General features: G+C 38.3%; 1 protein-coding gene and 1 long non-coding RNA gene across 4 annotated transcripts in view; one reads left to right on the top strand and one right to left on the bottom strand.

Annotated features, from left to right (window-relative positions):
- Hasp (Hig-anchoring scaffold protein) overlaps positions 1-20,688 on the top strand; it is an 81,626-nt gene that overhangs the window by 58,054 nt on the left and 2,884 nt on the right. The window contains exons 6-29 of one of the 2 annotated variants that reach the window (XM_053762340.2): positions 1,766-1,957; positions 2,365-2,541; positions 3,841-4,023; positions 4,419-4,598; positions 5,068-5,190; positions 5,308-5,419; positions 5,653-5,822; positions 6,553-6,644; positions 6,897-7,009; positions 7,658-8,647; positions 8,814-9,052; positions 9,246-9,359; positions 9,842-10,022; positions 10,443-10,522; positions 10,895-11,077; positions 12,538-12,664; positions 14,250-14,428; positions 14,944-15,088; positions 15,565-15,683; positions 16,431-16,593; positions 17,368-17,528; positions 18,272-18,445; positions 19,111-19,305; positions 20,222-20,392. In XM_053762340.2, the coding sequence (XP_053618315.1) occupies positions 1,766-1,957; positions 2,365-2,541; positions 3,841-4,023; positions 4,419-4,598; positions 5,068-5,190; positions 5,308-5,419; positions 5,653-5,822; positions 6,553-6,644; positions 6,897-7,009; positions 7,658-8,647; positions 8,814-9,052; positions 9,246-9,359; positions 9,842-10,022; positions 10,443-10,522; positions 10,895-11,077; positions 12,538-12,664; positions 14,250-14,428; positions 14,944-15,088; positions 15,565-15,683; positions 16,431-16,593; positions 17,368-17,528; positions 18,272-18,445; positions 19,111-19,305; positions 20,222-20,392 (4,563 nt within the window). The remainder of the gene's footprint in view (positions 1-1,765; positions 1,958-2,364; positions 2,542-3,840; positions 4,024-4,418; positions 4,599-5,067; positions 5,191-5,307; positions 5,420-5,652; positions 5,823-6,552; positions 6,645-6,896; positions 7,010-7,657; positions 8,648-8,813; positions 9,053-9,245; positions 9,360-9,841; positions 10,023-10,442; positions 10,523-10,894; positions 11,078-12,537; positions 12,665-14,249; positions 14,429-14,943; positions 15,089-15,564; positions 15,684-16,430; positions 16,594-17,367; positions 17,529-18,271; positions 18,446-19,110; positions 19,306-20,221; positions 20,393-20,688) is intronic. The other variant, XM_053762341.2, reaches the window with a different exon arrangement.
- On the bottom strand, positions 12,659-19,235 carry LOC128679863 (uncharacterized). Of its 2 annotated transcripts, XR_008405785.1 has the most exons (6): positions 19,103-19,235; positions 18,249-18,433; positions 17,105-17,209; positions 16,417-16,589; positions 14,173-14,387; positions 12,659-13,881 (listed from the first exon to the last, which is right to left on the bottom strand). It is a non-coding gene; the product is annotated as an uncharacterized LOC128679863 (long non-coding RNA). The 2 variants fall into 2 exon arrangements; XR_008405786.1 differs by lacking the exon at positions 17,105-17,209.

Genomic DNA, 20,688 nt, shown 5'->3' with positions numbered 1-20,688 from the left:
GATCCAGTGGTCGAAGCTGCCAGACTGACAGCAGGCGGGGTAACCACTTAGCCTGCAAACAGAACAGTAAGTTTTAGTAAGACTCGTGTATAGTTTTAATAGACCACTACTTGATTCAAGTGAGGGAAAACATCGCGACGAAACTGTACATTTCTTGGAAATATTTAGTTTGATAGTGTGTTTGTGACTATTTACTATTAGATGATAGTAGGTTAGGACGAAAATTATTTTTACGACTACGTAAAAATAATTTACGTCTATTAGAGGACTTGAAAGATCTGATAGCAGTGTTTTTTTTATTATTATTTAAGGATCACAATACTGACATATATAGACAATAACAAGCACGTAAGTTTTTTCTTTAGAGAAATGCAGATATACTTAAGATATAACTTTTTTTTTCAATAAATAAATTAAGAAATAAATAAATTACGACAAATCACACAGATTGAGCCAGCCCCAAAGTAAGTTCGAGACTTGTGTTATGGGATAAAAAGATCATTGTCTATCATGACCCGACCGGGGATCGAACCCGGGACCTCTTGGTTCTGAGGCAAGAACTTTACCACAGCGCCACCGAGGTCGTCAAATTTTAAGTTAAATACAAATAAATATAAAAACATTGTGCCTTAAAAAGTATCAACCATTAGAAAACATAGCACTTTTGATTAAATTGACTAATGCACTAAATCAAACCGTCAAGAGACGTATTAAGTACACATGCGTAGCAGTAATGTATAAGGCAAAAAAATACGATGTCATTAAAGTATATTACAGTCTCTCAATCATTAACCGCTGGATAAACAGCATATCAGTAACAAGTCACCCATAAACAGCACGCTATGAACACAAAACACAAAGCCCAAATGATAAATTGAGGACATTACGCAGGTCAAACGCGGCCGTGCGTTCGGGATTCCATTTCGGCTGAATAAATTGCAAATTTCCATCGTTACTGTTTGCGGTTACCCTTCAAATAATCTGAATTTGTTGGAATTCCATATGAGCGATTGTGGCGGCTTTGATAAACTGTAATTATATATTGATTGCCGCCAAAATAGAATCCCAAGCATTACGTATCAGGTGTCACAAAACGCTTTACATGTTCATTTAAGTACATTAAACATTTTATCTCTCTTTGATAAATGATATAGTAGGAAACTCCTAACGTATAACTAAATCATATCATACTCTTGAGCTGCTTAGTCGAAAATGATATCGTGAAATGAAGGTAAAGAAAGCGCTACCGAATCGAGCACGCATCGTAAATACTTTTCACGGGCAACGAATTAGACATAGCCATTGCTTGCACTACGTGAACACAAACCTATGATGCAACTGTTACAAGAATACTTTTTTATGAAAACCGAGACGAAGAGAGTGAAAGTGGTAGGAGTTTTGGTGGTTTTGGCGTATCGTCTACTTCATCAGACCCACTCCAATGAGCACTCCTTAAATTTATATAATTCTCACAGCTCCACACTATCGCCACACTGTTGCGAATATATGGACATTACTTAGATTTTATGAGTGCTTTTACCTATCGCAATGAAAAACTAGCAATAAGCATATAGCCGAATCTGTCAAAGTTTGGCCAACTTTCCCTCGATAGTGTGGAGGCGGCAGCAGAAGAAGAAGAAGCACGTTGTCGCTCAGAAGACAAGAACATATACATGATCTACACACTAGCTTTGTATATCCCATACCTCCAGCTCATTATCTTCCTATACTATCACTTGCCCTAACCCAGCGTTTGCCCTTACAGTCTACTGCCTGCAACCACCGACCATTGAGCATGCCCGCCACTCCGCCCTACCCGAACAGAACACCTTCGATCTGGACGCGACTGTACAGTACAACTGTCACAATGGTTACGTCACCAACGGCTTCCCCAGGGCTAAGTGCCTGGCCATTGACAACCAGGCGTCGTGGTATGGACCCGATATCAGCTGTGAACGTAAGTTGGGAAAACTTTGATATCCTGACTTTAATCTACCCACTGAAAGACCTATATATTAAATATGTCTCAATTCATGTTGGAATAATTATAAGTACAAGATTGTCAGGATATTTTTTAACAAAAAAGGAATATTTCCAACAAAGGGATATGTGATCAAAGAAATAGGAAAACTGTAATCCTTTTTAGATTTGAGAGAAATACCTATAAATTCACCTTAACAGTGACTACTACTACTTTTGAGAGTATAAGAGTCTTTTGTTCTGTATTAATTGTCTTCTGTATCAAAAGTGACAAGGATATAAATCTAATGTTAACGAAACAAACGGCTAAATAGACAAAGTAATGAAACACGACAGTCATTAGCCTCCATAATCACATCGTCAACATAGAACTCAAATCAACAGCCCGCTCCTGCGGTGAGCCAGGCGACGTGCCCCACGGCTGGGTGACCGCCGACTGCCACACCTTCAGCTGCCGGGCCGTGGTCCAATGTGGCCAGGGGTTCGAGCTGGTGGGCAAGGCTGAGCGCTACTGCCAAGCGGATGGGGCTTGGGCTCCCAAAGAGCTACCCACTTGTGTCCGTAAGTATTTATTTTTCTTATTAATTCTTGGGTTAGTGATGAGTCAGTTAGTGATTCTTGATGTTTTTATCCTCCATGTAGGCCGAGTAAGAAAATGTTCTATTCTTTTGCGAGTCTAATATAGAGATTTATCAGCGCATCGTTTATTCTTAAGTCGAAAAGCGGCTTTTGCGAAAATGACTCCAAATTCAATGTATAAAAAAAAATACTCTTGTAAAATGCATTTATAACTTTACTTTTCTCCTGTTTTTTCAATACTCTTTTTTCAATACAACGCTTTTTGTGATTTCAATATTTAATAGCGTTTTAGAAATCTTTATTCTTTATCAATCGGTACGGTTGATGACATTACTCATCACTAACTCCTCAAAAACTTTAAAACCTCGCGAATTTTTTTGTCATTGCTTCGTGACAATGTAGTTGCCGGTCAGTGTGGTGTGGAATGTTGCATGGTTTTCCAATTATTGTGGAACTTCGAACTGTCTCCGAGTTTTCACCGATAGTGGCATGATGCTTTTCTCCAAGGCTCTTATCATGGCTGCCGTTTTGAGCAATCTCATTGTCATGACGCAATCAAATGGATCTCCCACTATGATTTTATTATTCAATCTAACAAAATCATTATTGTAATATTCTGATATGTTTTCATTATTAGTTACTCGTGAATCTTTATCGCCATCTACAATTATGGTTAAATTTGCATTGTCATGATTATATGCAAATTTATCAACTAAATCTTGCTCAAAATTTGGAGTGTAGTTAGTGGGATTTCCATTAAAAGCAAATGTTTAATAACCAAATTTTAAATCTCTTTTTTCTCCTTTCCTGCCGCTCAGAAGGAGAGAAGGGGACAGTTTGAATCGATTCATTACATAAAGTAGTGTGTCTTAATATATGTTGATCAATAGAATTGTTATTATATTAAAATTCTATACAACTTTCAACTTGACTATAATTAGACGTCATTTTAATAAGATCATTAAAATTAATGTCGAGAATACCGTAACTGCCTATAGCAAATGCTGAATATTCTAGATTGCGTATTATTTATGTAGAAACGCATTTCATGTTGAACGTGCAAGAATTTATTGTTAAGAATTTCTTTATTGTATCTTAAATGCTGTAGAAAAATAAAATTACCTAAATATAAACACTGTTGTTTCATTTCGTGCATGGTTTTTTGTTCTGCATGATTTTATTCATTAACTTTAAAATTAAAGACAATTTTGCTACATTAGTAACACCGCCATCTGTGATTGAAATATAGTATTACTTAAAGCGACTCGTGTCGCCATCTAGTGGTCACGCAGGTGCAGTGCGCGCCGCCCGAAGCTCCTCGTCATGGAAAGGCTGTGTACACATCGTGTGCATACAATTCGGTTGTGTCTTACGAGTGCAAGTACGGTTATCGACTGGTGGGGGCTGCGACAAGGCGGTGTGGAGCGGACAAGAAATGGTCTGGGACCCAGCCTTTGTGTAAAGGTAAGGGCTCATTGAATTCTCAATTTTGCTCCATGAAAAAAACTCTAGTAAACACGGCTTTGTAGAACAAAAACAATATGGCCGAACCGCTAAGTATTTATGTCGGCTATCGGCAAACAGTCCGAAGAACTTTGGTGTATACAACATAGCATTGCTGATCTTTCCATGCACTAAATAAAAGTTCTCATACATACTACGCAATGTTATGCATTCGCGTCTAAGTACATCTGTCTGAATTCGGCAATGTGTAACCGGCATTATAGTCCCACCTACTGCAGCAGGACTCGAATGAGACAACAAATATATATCACAATTTGTATAACATCCAAACATGTGGAAATAAAATGCGCAGGTGTCAGTAATCGGCTCGTTAAAAACAATGGAAAACATTACAGAAATCAACTGCGGGCACCCAGGACAGCTTTGGAACGGCTGGCTGGAGAACATCTCGTCGGGCACCGGTCTCGGAGCGTCCATCATCTTCCGATGTCAGGACGGAATGAAAATGGAGGGCAACGGGTCGGCCATATGTCAGAGTGACGGCAATTGGAGTCATCCACTGCCTCAGTGTTTGGGTAAGATTCTTGTCTCCATTTTCAACTGATCAGAATAAAACTGGATCAGCTACAGGCATATAGATTCATCCAAGTGTCAGTTGTGATGTGGCATCAAGGTCTTTAATGATACAGTTGGTTGATCAATAATAATTTTAGCTGACTCACCATTTTCTATAATTCGTCCGTATTCGTCGATTTCTTGAAAACCTTTCACTACACGATGGCGTCATAATAATTCTATTGAAAAAACCTTGGATTGGCTAATTTGATTGGAGGAATACAATCTCTGTACACAATGTGCCAACTAATGGCTACACGGATGGGCACGGATTTGACATGGCATATGGATTTCATTCGAAATAATGGATGAATGATGACAGACTGTCTGGCGAGACCTTTAGTCCTCCGCATAAAATATGCACACCAATTTTGCCCAATCTTCGTGTAAGCCCTTTTAAAATTATATAATCTAATTTTGCCTCCACAGCTCCCTGCGTAGTTCCCCACGTGTCCCAAGGGCGGGTAGTGCTCGTCGAGAATAAGACTGGAGACAACGACACCAGCGAGGGGAACACCCAAATAGTCGGCAGCTCCTCCATGGTCCAACACGGTAAGCTGAAACAGAATTGATAGATTATGATATTAGTTATTTCATAAACTAAGTAGATACTTAAGTAGGTAACACTACATATACACAGTAATACTACTAAGTAGATAATATTTACAGGTGAAATAATCTTGGTGGACTGTGAGAAGGATTACGAGTTCCCGTCCAACAACGCCGCTGTGACCTGCAACAACGGGACCTGGACGCAAATACCACGCTGCACCCCTGCCAGGTGACTGGTTTGATGATTTAACACTCACTCGCGTGATGCCCGAAGAGCACAGGACTGTGACACCGCGAAACCCAGGATCAGCGTACAAATTAATTAACCAAAAAATTTGAAGATTTGACTTTTTTTTATAACCATCTAAGACGTTCTATTGCGCTGTACTGTATATCACCAGTATGGAAGGTAGACAAAAGACTCTCTGAGACAACCCAACATATCATGGATTTCTTTTTCAGGTGTAAAAAGATGCCCAAGAATCCTCGCAACGGTATGGTGATCGCTCCGAAGACAGAACACGGTATGAAGGCGAGGTTCCGTTGTAAGGACGGCTATGAGCTGAAAGGGAACCCTATTGTTGTCTGCTCATTTGGTAATTGGAGTGGAGAAACGCCTAAATGTGACGAAGGTGTGTATTTTATGTAACAAAATTCTATTCTATTTCTATTCTATTCGATAAATTATCACATCAGGTGCCCGACACGATTATACTATTCGTAACAGATGCTCTGACTTGTTTGTTCGTTTGTCTGTTATTCTGTGTATGTTTGTGTCCATTGGGTCCATGATACGAGAAGTGCTTGTGTGGGCTTTTGTGTTTATTGAAAATCCCAACACTAAATTTAACGATTTTAGTATAATTTTGCACATAGCAACACTACGCTAAGATTATAAAAATGTTCTCTTCCGTTAAGTATTTTCTGGTGAATAAACGTGCTCCTGATCTCGGATTTTATTTAACCAACTGTAAAATAAAGCAACTACAGTCCACTGCCCATCGAGCTAATACTTATACGGTGCTGTCTATTTATTTTTATGTAAAAATTTTAGATTAAATAAATACATTATTAGGACAAATCACACAGATTGAGCAAGCCCCAAAGTAAGCTCTAGACTTGTGTTATGGGATACTAACTCAACGATACTATATTTTATAACAAATACATACATAGATAAATATCGAAGACCCGGGCCAATCAGAAAAAGATCATTTTCCATCATAACCCGACCGGGGATCGAACCCGGGACCTCTCGATTCAGTGGCAAGCAATTTACCACTGCGCCATCGAGGTCGTCATGTTATTTAGATGGTATTCGAACTTTAGGTTAAAGAGTTACTTCCATTTTATTTCTTTCAGTTTTCTGTCCATTCCCTGGATACATAGTAAACGGAAAGGTACTTCTGGTCGGCAACATGGGATTATACGACTACCGTCCATACGTCAAAAAGGTAACCAATTTAAATAGGATATTCTTCTCTTGTATTTTAAACTCATTCTTTTTACAACTGCCTCACGTCAACCCTCCTTCGGGAATGCTTATTGTAGCCTATTAATTGCTAAAATTGTGCCTTGTATGGCATCCATATATACTCGTATATTTATTATTGTGTTTGATGTAGAATGATCCTAGAGGAACACGCCAAGTACTACAGAGGTATAATATTGTGCTTCACAATAAAATGTATTCCCATTCCTTTCAGGTTGTAAATAATAAGCAGATAATGTATGAATGTGAGAAAGGATACGTCTTGTCTGAAGGTCCACCTGGCGCTACATGTGTAGGAGGACATTGGAGACCTACAGAGTTGCCAAAGTAGGTACAAAAATTTCCATTCTCTATCCGAACTGGACCTCATACTTTATTTATACCACTGGCAACATACTCGCTCTTCCTCACTCTAGCACAATTTACATGATTGAGATGCAAGATGTATTTTTCGAAGTGAGTGAGAGCGCATCGATGTTGCCTAGTGTGAAAAAGACATAACTCTTAACATAGAGAAAGTAACTTTGTTTTTTTTTTGTTACCTCTTCGCGCTATATCTGCTTAACCAACCAAAAATGCGAAAGTAAGTTTGTTTATTTGTTTGTAACCTCTGCAGGCTTAAAATTTTGCATATATACATGTACTTTGAAGTATGAAGGACATAACTAAAATAACTGTCCCCGTGAATATTTAACGCGGGCGAAGCCGCGGGCAAAGGCTAGTGTTCAGTATTAATTTTGATTGTACATACGGAGAAAGACATAAGGTTGCATTCATCCTAAATAAAAAAAGTATGTCATAAAATGTGGGAAAGTTAAAGTTAATAGAAAACTAGTCATAATACTTACTATTACAAATGTGAAATTCTGTTAGTCTTTTACGACTACAACGTTGGGCCTACTTATATAATATTTGTAATAAATTTGGAAAAAAGCATAAGCTGTAGCCATATGTAGCTATATGACCACATTCCAGATGTACTCTTTACCAACACCCTCGAATACGATGGAGCAGAAGACGACGCTCCATCACTGAACCTGAGATACGTCACAGAAGATCAGCGTATCTCAGACAATATTACAACAATTTGAGACGTCAACCTGACCCTACGCAACAATACTTAGATCAAATATACAACAAATATAACCACAATACACAAAAACCTACTTTGAGACATGCAAATTACAAATTAATGAAGAAACTGGATACTGATGTTGAAGAAGACATGACACCTGGTGAATTCACCAGATCCGACGAAGAAAACTTTCCAACTGCAGTATATACTGTATACAATGTTCATGGGGAACCTATTGGACACAGAATGTATTCTTATCAACCTGTGTATGAGCCTGAAGATGACGACATAATTCACCATGAGGACATAGCTGCTTATTCAAATTCTGATTCAGAAGAAACTAATGATCTGTCTCACGTTACTATATTAAAAGGGGGACTGTTTACAGATCATGAGGGACTTGAATCGGGCAATGCTTATAATATTGATAAATTGAAACATGATTATTTCGAAAAATATTTTGATAAGAGACGGAAAAGATTCTTAAGTTCTAAAAGTAGCGAAGAAATCAAGAAAGAATTAGATATAGAACTAGAAGCGGATAGCGCTATTGAATTAACTACAAAAACTATCGAATCTTCTACAAAGATAAGGAGGAAAAGAGATATAAATATAGAGGAAGCTGACACAGAAATATACACAGTAACACCTACAGCAAAAGAACTAGAATTAATAAACGAAGTGAATAGTAATTACTTGAAGGTAATACCGTTAGAAACTCAAACACAAAATGAGACTGAAATTAATTATAGCTCAGAAATGGCTGTGATACCATTGCAATATACGAATACAAATTCCACTGAAGTTGATAATATTCTGGATAAGCGTGAAAAACGAACTAGTAGAAAAACGGATAGACTTAACCAAACCACAGCAACAGTACCCAAAACGTAAGTAACAACTTACTTTGTTAAAGTCATATAAATTTTCGACTGATTAATGAGTGCGTAATTAACTAATGATCATGATCTTACTAAGTCATTGAGTCACTAAATAATAGTTTTTAAGATGTTGTCAATTTTTCTATAACTTTCCAAGCATGCTTTTTTTTTATAGAGGCAGAGAAGGCAAAGGCGGCGGTAGACGCAACCAACAATTCCAAAAAGAGTCATCAAGTGATGAAAGTCAATCAACAGATAACCAAGAAGTTATCGAAGGACAAACTAATGGTAATCAAACAGAGAAAGGCAAAAAAGGTCGACCCAAAAGTCCCTGTGAACCAATAGAGAGTGAGCCGTATGTTAACATCGAAATTGTCAAATATGGGAGGGATCCTAATAACACTTTCAGTTCTGGTAAGTATTCTCATCGAATTTATAATGTTATATTACATACATACGTATTATGGACGTAGAGGGATATAGTCTACGCAGAAATTAAGCACTATACTAGATATAGAGAAGCACCCACAGTGTGAGTAATACATGGAAAATGTTATTACAATCTATATAAATATCATTCTGTTCCTCATATCGTGTTTTTTTGTAGGAACAATAGTACGAGTAGCGTGTGGTAAAGGCTATGGTTTGAATTTAGAACCAAATGCAACGGCAAAATGTGTTCGAGGCAGATGGAAACCAGACAAACCGAAATGCGAAATATGTAAGTACCGAATCGCCTTCCATGTGATGATTGTTATCTATGATATGTGGTGATGCACCAAGAACCGACACAACTCCTCAACGATTAACGCGCGAACATCACATACCTATATTTTAATGATTCTCCTTATAGACATTTTTTCTAACTAGTGTGTTTTTACCATAGGAATAAAAAACCCTTCGCAAATAATAATAATAACAATAATTGGCGGGAGACCTACACAACATCAAAACTCTCCAAAGGGCCTCTACGTGTTGGATCCATATCCCCACGCAAGCCTCACAAAGGACCGGACTTAGTGCCGTGAATTTATAAAAGAAGATACATAATAATAATAATGATATGGAATTAATAGGTACTCAGCACCTATAACTTCCATGGTTTTTGCTAAAGCTTATATTAAAAATGGAATTCTTTACGACACAAGCAGTACACAGTTGATAAAAGATGAAAACGGGAAGATATATTTTTATTTTCCGCAGTACCATGTCACGTGCCATCAACAGAGTATGGCATCTACACAATGGGCGCTGACACTGGACACCCGATGACTGCCAGTCAGGTGTTAGGAACCCCAGGGATAGGGCACGGGGAGGAGAAGGAACTGAATGAGACTGATCCCGTGCCCAATGGACAAGTGGTTCATTTCTCTTGTGAATATGGGTGAGTATTGGTTTTGTTTCTCTTAAAACGGTATCATGTTTTGTTCATCATCATTTATTATTTTTTATTCAAGTCGCCAAAAGGAATCTGACATGACTTTTAGCACCGGATGTTCTGAGAAAAAAATATTTTTAATATCTATAATAATATATCTCTCTCAAAACAAATTTATATAAAGACACACAATGCTAACCAAACAATCGAAGGTTAAAAAGGTCGTCCCGAAAATCCCTGTGAACCAATAGAAAGGCTTAATAAAGTGAAATTCAAAGTACTTATGCTCTATTATTTAAAAAAATTATATGAATATTGTATGAATATGAATTTTGGACAATCATGTGAAAAGAAACCTGAAATACCTCTGGCTAAAAAAAGGCTATTGATCATAATGGTGAATATACTTATTTTCAAATCTTCCAGGTACAACGTCCAGGGCCCAACGAATCTTCGCTGTTGGCTAGGTGAATGGGCAGTGACAAGCATGCCAGAATGTATTGCAGGTAATATTTACATAACGTAAACTTTTTTCCACCCGACATGAGCTCTCAAATAAGAAGAATCGTTTTCTTTTACTCCAATAGACAATTTAGCGAAAAGAATGTAAACTAGAAAAGTCTCAGTGATTGGCAACTAACAGCCTAAGACAGAAACCCAGGTTTGCCCAGCAATGGGACACATAAACTCGACTACTCTTTAGTGAGAAATAGATATGTTACTATTCATACGAGAATGCTTACTTAAGATTAGATCGGGCACGCCGACGTTTCGGTGAGTATTCCCGTATGAATCTAATACTTTCGTAATATTTTCCAGACTTTTATTGAGATCGTCACCGATAATCTTTTCACGATCTTTTCTTTCACCTCTTTCAGCACCGTGCGAGCTGCCTCTCCTCCACGGTGCCACCTACGAAGCCGGTTACCGCGCTGGTTTGACCGTAGCACACGCTTCATCAGTAAACATAGCCTGTGAACCTGGTAGATCTCCTCCAGCTACACTAAACTGCCATCTTGGTAGGCTGCAGCCTACAGTTCACGACTTTTGTAGACCTTTAGGTAAGTTAGCTTATATCATATTAGATAAATACAACTTTACCACCTAAAATGTATTCTATGTTGAATCGGTGACACTGGCACGGTAGATTCGAGCATATAAGAAAGGAGAGTTGAACGACTGTGCCAAAGACAGTCTGATAAGAAAGCATTTAACAATTTAGACAAAATTCAAATTCAAAACTCTTTATTAAATATACGATGATATACATCAGTTATTGATGTTATTTCTCTTCATAGGCCGCAAATTATAGTTGTAGCGGTGAGCAAGGTTATCATACTCGACCGCCACAAAGGGAAGATCTTCCTGCCAGGCTACTTGGATTGTTATTCATTGCGTTTGGTCGGCTTCTTACATCTGCGGCGTTGTGCATGTGGCGTGGTAGATGTCGCCACATAGTCACCCTTGTTACTAGATTAAGATTTTTCGGCAAAATTATCAGCAAAGCTAGCTGAATTAGTATTTTTGAAAATAATGTTATTTTCTACTTTTTCAAAAAAAAAAAAAAAAGAATTCTGTGTATGATGTAAGAATTAAACACGTAAAAACTTTTGTACGCTTACATCTTTATACATATTAGAAGCAGGAATATTTGTAAAAAGACACCCAATACTGTTTAGGAAAGCTAATGAGAACAGAAGGTATTTATCTAGAGATCCAACTAAACTGTATTATCCAATTACCCACTCAACATTATATCAAAAAAATTGTTATTTTATGCTTATAACAATATTCAACAAGATTCCAAAATTCATACGCGAATTGCCATTAAATCATTTTAAAAGACAATTAAATAAATGGCTTCTTGATAAATGTTTTTACACAATCAAAGATTTTTTGGATTGCAATGACATTAATTAACATACATGTAGACTGTAAGTGACATTTAATCTGATGACATTTTATAGTTTTTTAAATATGCCATTATTAACATTTGCATGCTGTTGACAACGGCTGAATAGGCTTGTTCTAAACCATTATGTGGATATTGTATTGATGATTTGATTTGATTCGATTCGATTCGATTCGATTCGATTCGATTCGATTCGATTCGATTCGATTCGATTCGATTCGATTCGATTCGATTCGATTCGATTCGATTCGATTCGATTCGATTCGATTCGATTCGATTCGATTCGATTCGATACTATATTTTCAATCAATCGTTGTTATATTTTCATAAGTACTAAAAGAAATAAAACTAATGATCCCTTTAGATATATCTATAAGTAAAATAAAAAGATTCTGTTATTATTCGATTCGATTCGATTCGATTCGATTCGATTCGATTCGATTCGATTCGATTCGATTCGATTCGATTCGATTCGATTCGATTCGATTCGATACTATATTTTCAATCAATCGTTGTTATATTTTCATAAGTACTAAAAGAAATAAAACTAATGTCGATCCCTTTAGATATATCTATAATTAAAATAAATTGATTCTGTTATTATTCCAGCTAATCTATCTAGACCACGACCCACGTCAGAGTTCCAGAGTGGATCTGACATCGTAAGAGAAGACATATCCGAACTTGAACCTGATTTAGATGGGAAGACTATTACTGATTGTGGACCTCCGGCAAGGTATACATATAGATGAATGCACCAATACTAAAAATGTATACTCCCTGAATTAAATTTCAATTGAGATGACCATATAATGGTTCTAAAACCAAAGTAATCGATCAGCAATAATTTTTGTAATGTTAACTATCATTATTTTAGACTAACTAAATTAATTCTTGTAATTTGACGAAAGTTTTTTGTAGATATTTAGTCTTTCTTCTAAATTCTTGTTGACAATACGACAATAAAACGGTATCGATTGGTATTGTAAAGTAAAAATTGTCCAGAAACGTTCAAAAGTTTGTTATTTCGATGCGCTTTCATTGTAGCTTTCGTGTGTTTTGTTTTATGTACATTTATCATTTTACCAAACATCTCATGCAGTTGCCATAATGCCACAACTTTCAATTTTACCGTTGTCCTGATTTGATGAAATTTTGCCGATCTGATTTGATGAAATTTTGCCAATCTTAATTACTACGACATCGGTAAGGTATTTAGTGGTATATCGCTGCATTGGCATATCAGGTTGTTTTCTTTGTTTTTAGTTTTACTTTGCTATTGTCTGGTGAATTATGTGCAATGTATTAAAAACAAGTTGAACTCTCATAACATTTGTCAATCTCCTAAAGTGTATCATGTATTTTTGCAATGTGACAAATGAAAATAAAATTGTGTAATTTTGCAAGTGAATTGTAGAAGTTAACTTCAACTGAGAGTTGGACTGGTTTAAATCCTGCATCATCCCCGAAAGGATGACAAGTAAATGACAAAAAATAATGTTTTTGCAAAGAATATGCGTTTCTTATTTGCTGGCTGGATAGACTGAAAGGAACACTGGCGTTCAGGGATGCCAAGCCCTGGTGAGAGCCTTCTAGGTTCGGACTTTTGCTTCTTTAAATTCTCTGTCATTTTCTTCATCACGATCATCAAGGAAATCATCATCTCAAACAGACATTATTGTCATTATTAATATTTTCATCTTCTGAAAAGAATACTTCAATATCATCAAGATTTCTATCAAGAAATTTTGTTTTCTTTTCGATGTTTTTGTTGAATGAGGGATCTTTTTCAAGTTCATTACTTATTAGGTTTCAAATCCTCAGATGGCGGGGCTTAGTTTTAGGCACACACATACAACTTTTTTGTGTATGTCTGTTGAAAAAGCTGTTGGATGGCCATGGTTGGCTTTTTATGTCTTGGCCGAGCTTTGTTTCTGTTGCTCAATGTGTTTTCTGAAATGTTAGTGCATGCTAATGTTATGTCACACTCGATTAAAATGTTTATGCTAAATATTGAAATGAATCTAAATGATGATGAATAAAACATCAAAACTGTAACATTTTCTATAATAATGAATTTCAATTAAGTAGATTCAATTTAGAGCTGAGATGTATCACTTTCATAATAATTACTCACTACTTAGTTTAAGTCTTCTTACACTACATTTTTCAGAATATGTTCGTAAAAAATTTGATCAGCTCTAGATTTTTTTTTAACAAACAATAAACGAACTTGGCACGAACCTTTTTTAAAGTTTAAAAAATAACTTTTTCATCATGAATATTTTTGCTTTGTTAGAAAATTCTGTCCAAATGTTCAGGGTTCAAGGCACACTGATATACCGCGACGGTGACGAAGTCAACGGGACCATGGTGATGGAAGGGTACCCTCACGGCACCGAGATCACCTTCAGATGTATAGCTTCCATCATGGGGGAGAAGACCACGTGGAAACTGATCTGTGAACAGGGCAATTGGGTTGGAAAGAGTTTCAATTGTGGTAAGTTTTGGAGTTAATAAAAATGTAATGTCTCAATATCTCTATGATAACTAAATACAAAAGAAGCTGAAGCTACACCATCGGCTATGCTTAGATATGTTAGGGCAAATTGAGCTTTACGTTTCATTAGCAATGTTGTATGTTCTTTTTAAGTAGGATCCCAATAATTCCAATAAGTTTTTCCCAGTCTGTCTGTCGCATTATTGTGCGTGATTACTAATATTTACTAATTTATGATTACGCGGATGCGGAGTTTTAATAAACGTCACGATCAATGAAGTATAGAAAACGCGATTGTATTGGTCACATACATGAAATATAAAATACGTAACACGTCATTGCGTCCACACGTTCTCTCTTTTTTACACGACGCGTACACGATATAGGGAAAAGAGACAGCATGTGGACGTCAGTAACTTGCTATGTTTCGTGGTAGGCCTTCTAGTCTCACAATATTAGGTTATTTATACATATGACAATTATTTAACATAGAAGTGCAATGATGATGTTTACAGAGGAGATTGAAGCCCAAAACGAAGAGCTCCTGAACAACAACAGCTGCACGTTCAGAAACGAGGAGCCACACGTCGTGTCCTTCTTCAACGACCTGGAGATCACTGAGACTGTCGATTTTCCTGCAGGATCTGTCATCATCTCCAGGTATTTACTTGACTTATCCTAAGCTTCATAGATGTGTTGTCTTGTGTGTTCTTCTTTTGGCATTGAGGCGTGTGCTTCCCATTCACATATTTATGACACCTTCATAACCTGTTGAAGACTATGTCAGGACGGTGTGAGGCGACTATGGGTTATAAAGCACAGCTACGGTAACGACAGCATTCCCAAAGATGGTTGACGTCAGGCAAGATCGTGAAATCAGAGCCTCATAATATTTGTTCAACAGCTGGATATTGCAACCAAGATCAGGAGATATTGAGAGAGAGAGTGATTGGTTCTTTTGGTATGCCTTGACTGTTGTCTTCTTTTTCTATTCAAATTAAATTAAATTATTAAAGTCGTAATGGCTCTTCTCTAACCTTTCCACACCACCGAACGTGTATGTGTGTTGCTTTCAAGAAATTTGGATGTCTTGAACTGCACGTTCTGTTACAAACCAGACTTTCGTTAATTTTCAGGTGCAGCGACATTGGCAAATATGCAATGTCCGGATCTCAAGTGAGAAGGTGCATAGGCGGGACCTGGGACGGATCTAAACCCAGCTGTTTTGGGCTCAACCAGGAGAACGACTATGCTAGTAAGTACTTGTGCTGGTTAGTCGATTAGTTCATACTTTTTAAAGTATGTTTGTCCTTATTTTGACGATCTTATTCCATCACTACCTGGGCCCAATGGCTCAGACCAATGACAGCATGCGTGCGCATATGTGCAGCATGGTGGTGTGGTGGACAACAGGTAACAAGCTGAGCTGCACCTAGGTTTTGCAGGAATGATATCAACTCAACCTAGGTCTATTCAAAGATAAGCAGGATACACCTAGGTATGACCATCTGCGTTCCGGCTGGCTTCTAGATATATCCGGAGTGATAATGTTTAGCCGAACTAAATATAAATGCTATATATCTGCGACCGCTTCTAAATCTAGCCTAAGATGAATAGGCTACACCTATAATGATGTAGTGATTAAGACGCCCGAATGTGGATCAAAAGATCCCAGGTTCAAATCCTACTCATGCCATATGAGTTTGTATACAAATCTGACTCATATATAGTAGTTTTCATCGACCACCACTTGCTTCCGGTGAAGGAAAACATCGTGAGAAAACCTGCACATTTGTTGATCATTATTAACTTGTGTGTGAAATGGAGAAGGCAATGGCAAACCACTCCATTAATAATGCCAAGTAAGTTGTTGTGTGTGTTCATTCCACGTAATGACCACGACCCTCAGCCATGAGGAATACGACTATGAAGAAATTAAACTTATAGATATTGGATAAAGCTACTAATGAATGTAAGTTGCCAAGTACCTTTTCTGTTCCAGTGGAGAAACCCCCCACGATCCTGTTCCGTCACTCCCTGGGTCCGATAGCTCAGACCAACGACGGCAAGCTGCTGGTGTACCCTGGGACCATGCTGCACATGGAGTGCCTCTGGATGAGGAGGTTCGGGAACCCGAAGTGGAATGTAACCCACCACTATCCTGAGTAAGCGCATATTCATTTTTAGTGTTCATTATGTTGGTGTAAAATCTCTCTCAAACCACGGAGACGGAATTCAAGGCTGTGACTCTGAAGTAAACAGTAGCTGACTGTGTTATATCTACCCTCATTGGGATGCTATTGTTGACTGTCACTTGTCATGGCTGTTTGTCCCTTAGTAGCTTCGTGTGTACCATTCACGGGAGGATATTGAGTGATCCTTTTCTATGGTGGAAACCATACACCACCACCGGCTTTCTACCCAAATAATTATGTAGCTTTGTTCCGCGCGCCCCGATCGGATAGCAATACTATTGTCGTTCAATTGTTTTTATTATCTCCAGGATCTAAGTGTTAAGTATTGTAATACTGACATAAACTTACTAAGTTACACACTCCTAAATGCGAGCACTTTACACACCATCATCATCTTATCGAGTGTGTTATTGCTAACACTGGTGTCAGATTTTATTCAAGTCGCCTAAATACATCTGACATGACTTTTACGATTACTTACCTTACATCTAGTGGCAGGTAGTCGCATACACACTAGTAAACTAAACTCTCCACCAGTGTGCAGATTTGCTCACGATGTTTTCATTCACTGGAAGCAAGTGGTGGTCTATGAAAACAACAATATATGAGTAAGATTGGTATACAAACTCATACGGCACGAGTAGGATACGAACCTGAGACCTTTCGATCCACAGGCGTCTTAACCATTACACCACCACCGCTTCACACCAGTCTCCATTTTTACATTAACCATGTTCTCATCAGCGTGGACCGAAAATACCCAGAAGGATGGACTACGGATCCTGGTCGCGACAGCCAACTGGAGTACCGGCTGAGCATCATCAGCGCCGTGAAGGAAGACTCTGGCATTTATAGGTGCGAAACTCCTGCTAGGCAGAGCCATCAGGTGGAGATAATTGTCGAGGGTGAGTCAACATTCGCAAAGCTACTGATATTCGATTCATCATCATCGTCATATCCTCATGGCTGAAGGTCGTGGCTATCCAAGTAATACAATCTTGTGCTTTAAGACCTGATGGACTTTGCTGCGACGTGATCTTATTAATGACCTCATGGAAAATTATGACACAATTTCTATTATGGGACGGGTTTTGAATAGAATTGTTTTATATCTTTTCTCTTACTATAATTTCTATGTTGCCTATTACCAAGCAATGTCTAACAGTTGACATTAGTGTCTGCATGTTCATTAGTTAGTTTAGTATTAATTACCCATTGCTAATTCATTTTAATTTCATTTTGGTGGCCTAATGGTCATCATGCCGGACTGTATACTTGAGGTCCCGGATTCGATCCCGGGGATCACTGATCTGGGGATTCTGGTCACGATGGAAAATGATCTTTTTCAGATTGACCTGAGTCTTGAATGTTTATCTATAGTATATGTTATATAGTATCGTTGAGTTAGTATCTCACAACACAAGTCTCGAACTTACTTTGGGGCTAGCTCAATCTGTGTGATTTGTTCGTATATTTTTATTTATTTATTTATTTATAATTATTTATCTAAGTAATATGATCTTGGGCCTGATTTAAGTCCTGATAAATAATATATTCTTATAAACAAATGGCGTACTTAATACTAAAAGCATTCTCTCCCAACAGAAAAGCAAACAAATAATAACCTTTGCTTATGCATTTTTCTCAGATGTCCACTGCCCCCCTCTTCCCATCCGTCGAGGCCTGGTGCCAAGCGAAATGAACACCCGTCTGGGCACAGAGATCAGGTTCCACTGTGCCAACGGCAACGCTCTGTTGGGAGCTCACGCCCTTGTCTGCAGGGCTTCTGGCAACTGGAGCGCACCTTTACCTGTGTGTGAAAGTAAGATATTTGGATAGCATTTGTTTATAAGTAGTTATTGTGGAGTGGAGCCGTAGTGATAGTCCAAGATTTCCCTCTCATGAATTTACGTGTCAGGTCAGGAGAAGTGGGAGTAATTGCCAAGTAAGAGCAAGCTGTAATTCGAACAGAATCGCAAGGCAGCGCATGTTTTATTGTATTTGTCCATTCTATCCATATTTCCTTTATCGATACTTTTATTATAAAGAGAAAAGATTTGCATTTTTGTTTTATTTTTGTTTTGTAATGAATAAATTCAAAAACTACTAGACCGATTTTGTTGAAATTTGGCACAGAGACAGACGGAATCTTCAAGAATAACATGGGTTAATAATAATTTATACTAATTTTTTAATGGTTTTACCCGAGCGAAGCAGGGACGGACTTCTAGACTTTTATAACACGACTATATGTTGCCCGGCGCTTCGCTCCCGTGGGAATTTTGAGATAAAATATATAGACTATAATAATCTTGGATAATGTACCTTTCTAATGGTTAAAGAATTTTTGAAATCGGTTCGGTAGTTTCAGAGGTTATCCGCCTCAAGCATACAAAGTCACAAACGCTTACCTCTTTATAATAATAGTATAGATAAATGTGTGATCGTAATGCCAGCGCGGCATTACATACATACATACATGTACAGGCGTAGAATGCGGCGAAGTGATCCACGACACGCCGCTGAGCGAGGGCGAGCGACGGCCGCGCGTGGCGGTGGTGTCGCGCGGCGTGGGCGGGCGCGCCGCGTTCTCGTGCGCGGCGGGCTGGGCGCTGCGCGGCGCCGCGCACACCGTCTGTCTGCCCGCCGCCGACTGGGCCAAGCCCTTCCCCGTCTGCAGAGGTACCGTAGGGTGAATTTCACGAGTGTTTCGATGAACTCCGCGCTGTCATTAGTGTTTATTAAATTTTACCACAGACAACAATAAAAATATCAATTTAATTACCCTATTTTATAAATAAGTAAAGTACTGCTATAATGTTAATTTTATGGATGTTTAACTTTTTTAAAGATTCTTTTTTCAAAAATTTGTCGAACACTGATGAAACGCTACACGCCGCAATCGAATGCTCGTGAAATTCACCCCTTTACGCCACGAACTTAGACATCACGAACACAATATTGTTTATAAAATAAGCTCCTACAAAATTTTGATTAGGTATTTCAAAAATGACTTAACCGATTTTGTTGCCCCACGAACTTAAAAATTCTATTGATTACATCCGGGACCAACGGTTTGAGCAGCATCACAGGGGGTGTCTGTCTGTCCGCCGCCGACTGGGCCAAGCCCTTCTCGGTCTGCAGAGGTAATCTGCCAAACTAAGTACTACCGATATTCATCATTTAACCATTTATCGTCATCATTGCTGGGACCCTGCCTTCCCTTTGATGAATGAGAATGAGCCATAAACACGCGGGCACATTGTGTATTGGTAAAGTTTTAACAACTGCAATTACAGCCAGTTTCAAGTAACTTCTGCAGGAATATGAATCACGTTTCTCAAAATCTAGACAAGTTTGAATTAAAACTAATCGGTGAATTTAGTTCTGCTTGACACAATTAGTGATTAAGAATATGAATTTCGAGATATAAATAAGTTTTTCGTCGAAACGTGCTTTCGATGAACAATGTTTCTGTCTGAGCTTGCATACTCGATAAATGATAGAATTGCAAACCATCTATGACGGTTGTTGTGATTTGCGTCAAGGGCGTTGTGCTTGTGGCCGGATATGCCATAAAATATTTTCTTCTCTCCAGAGGTGTCCTGTCCAGCGTTGCCCCCACCACAATCGGGCTACGTGCTAGGCCGAGCCCCGTACAGAGCTGGTGACGTGCTGCAGTTCCACTGCAACCCTGAGCATACGCTGCATGGAAGACCAATACTGGTGTGCCAAGACAGCGGTAGATGGAGTGATAAGCCTCCCACTTGTAAGTAGATACTCTTGTATACTCATATTTTTCGCGTGTGGTTCCACCCTAGAATATCCATCCGTTGATGTGGTGCGAGGTGGCTAAGGGACGTATAACCTTGGAGGCAAAGAGAGGGACCGCGTCAGGTAACGCCAGCCGTAAAATGATAGCAGTCTTCTTTATTTTTTATGCTGACCGTGTCAACCCCGACGCTAAATCAAGGGCTTGGAATATAATTAATTAACACAGATTAACAGACACAATATCACGTCTTTCATAATGTGACAACCCTGATTGCATTGCAGACTGTTTAA

Source organism: Plodia interpunctella, chromosome 22 (genome assembly GCF_027563975.2).
Source record: "Plodia interpunctella isolate USDA-ARS_2022_Savannah chromosome 22, ilPloInte3.2, whole genome shotgun sequence".
NCBI lineage: Eukaryota > Metazoa > Arthropoda > Insecta > Lepidoptera > Pyralidae > Plodia > Plodia interpunctella.
This window is presented reverse-complemented; position numbering and strand designations above follow the sequence as displayed.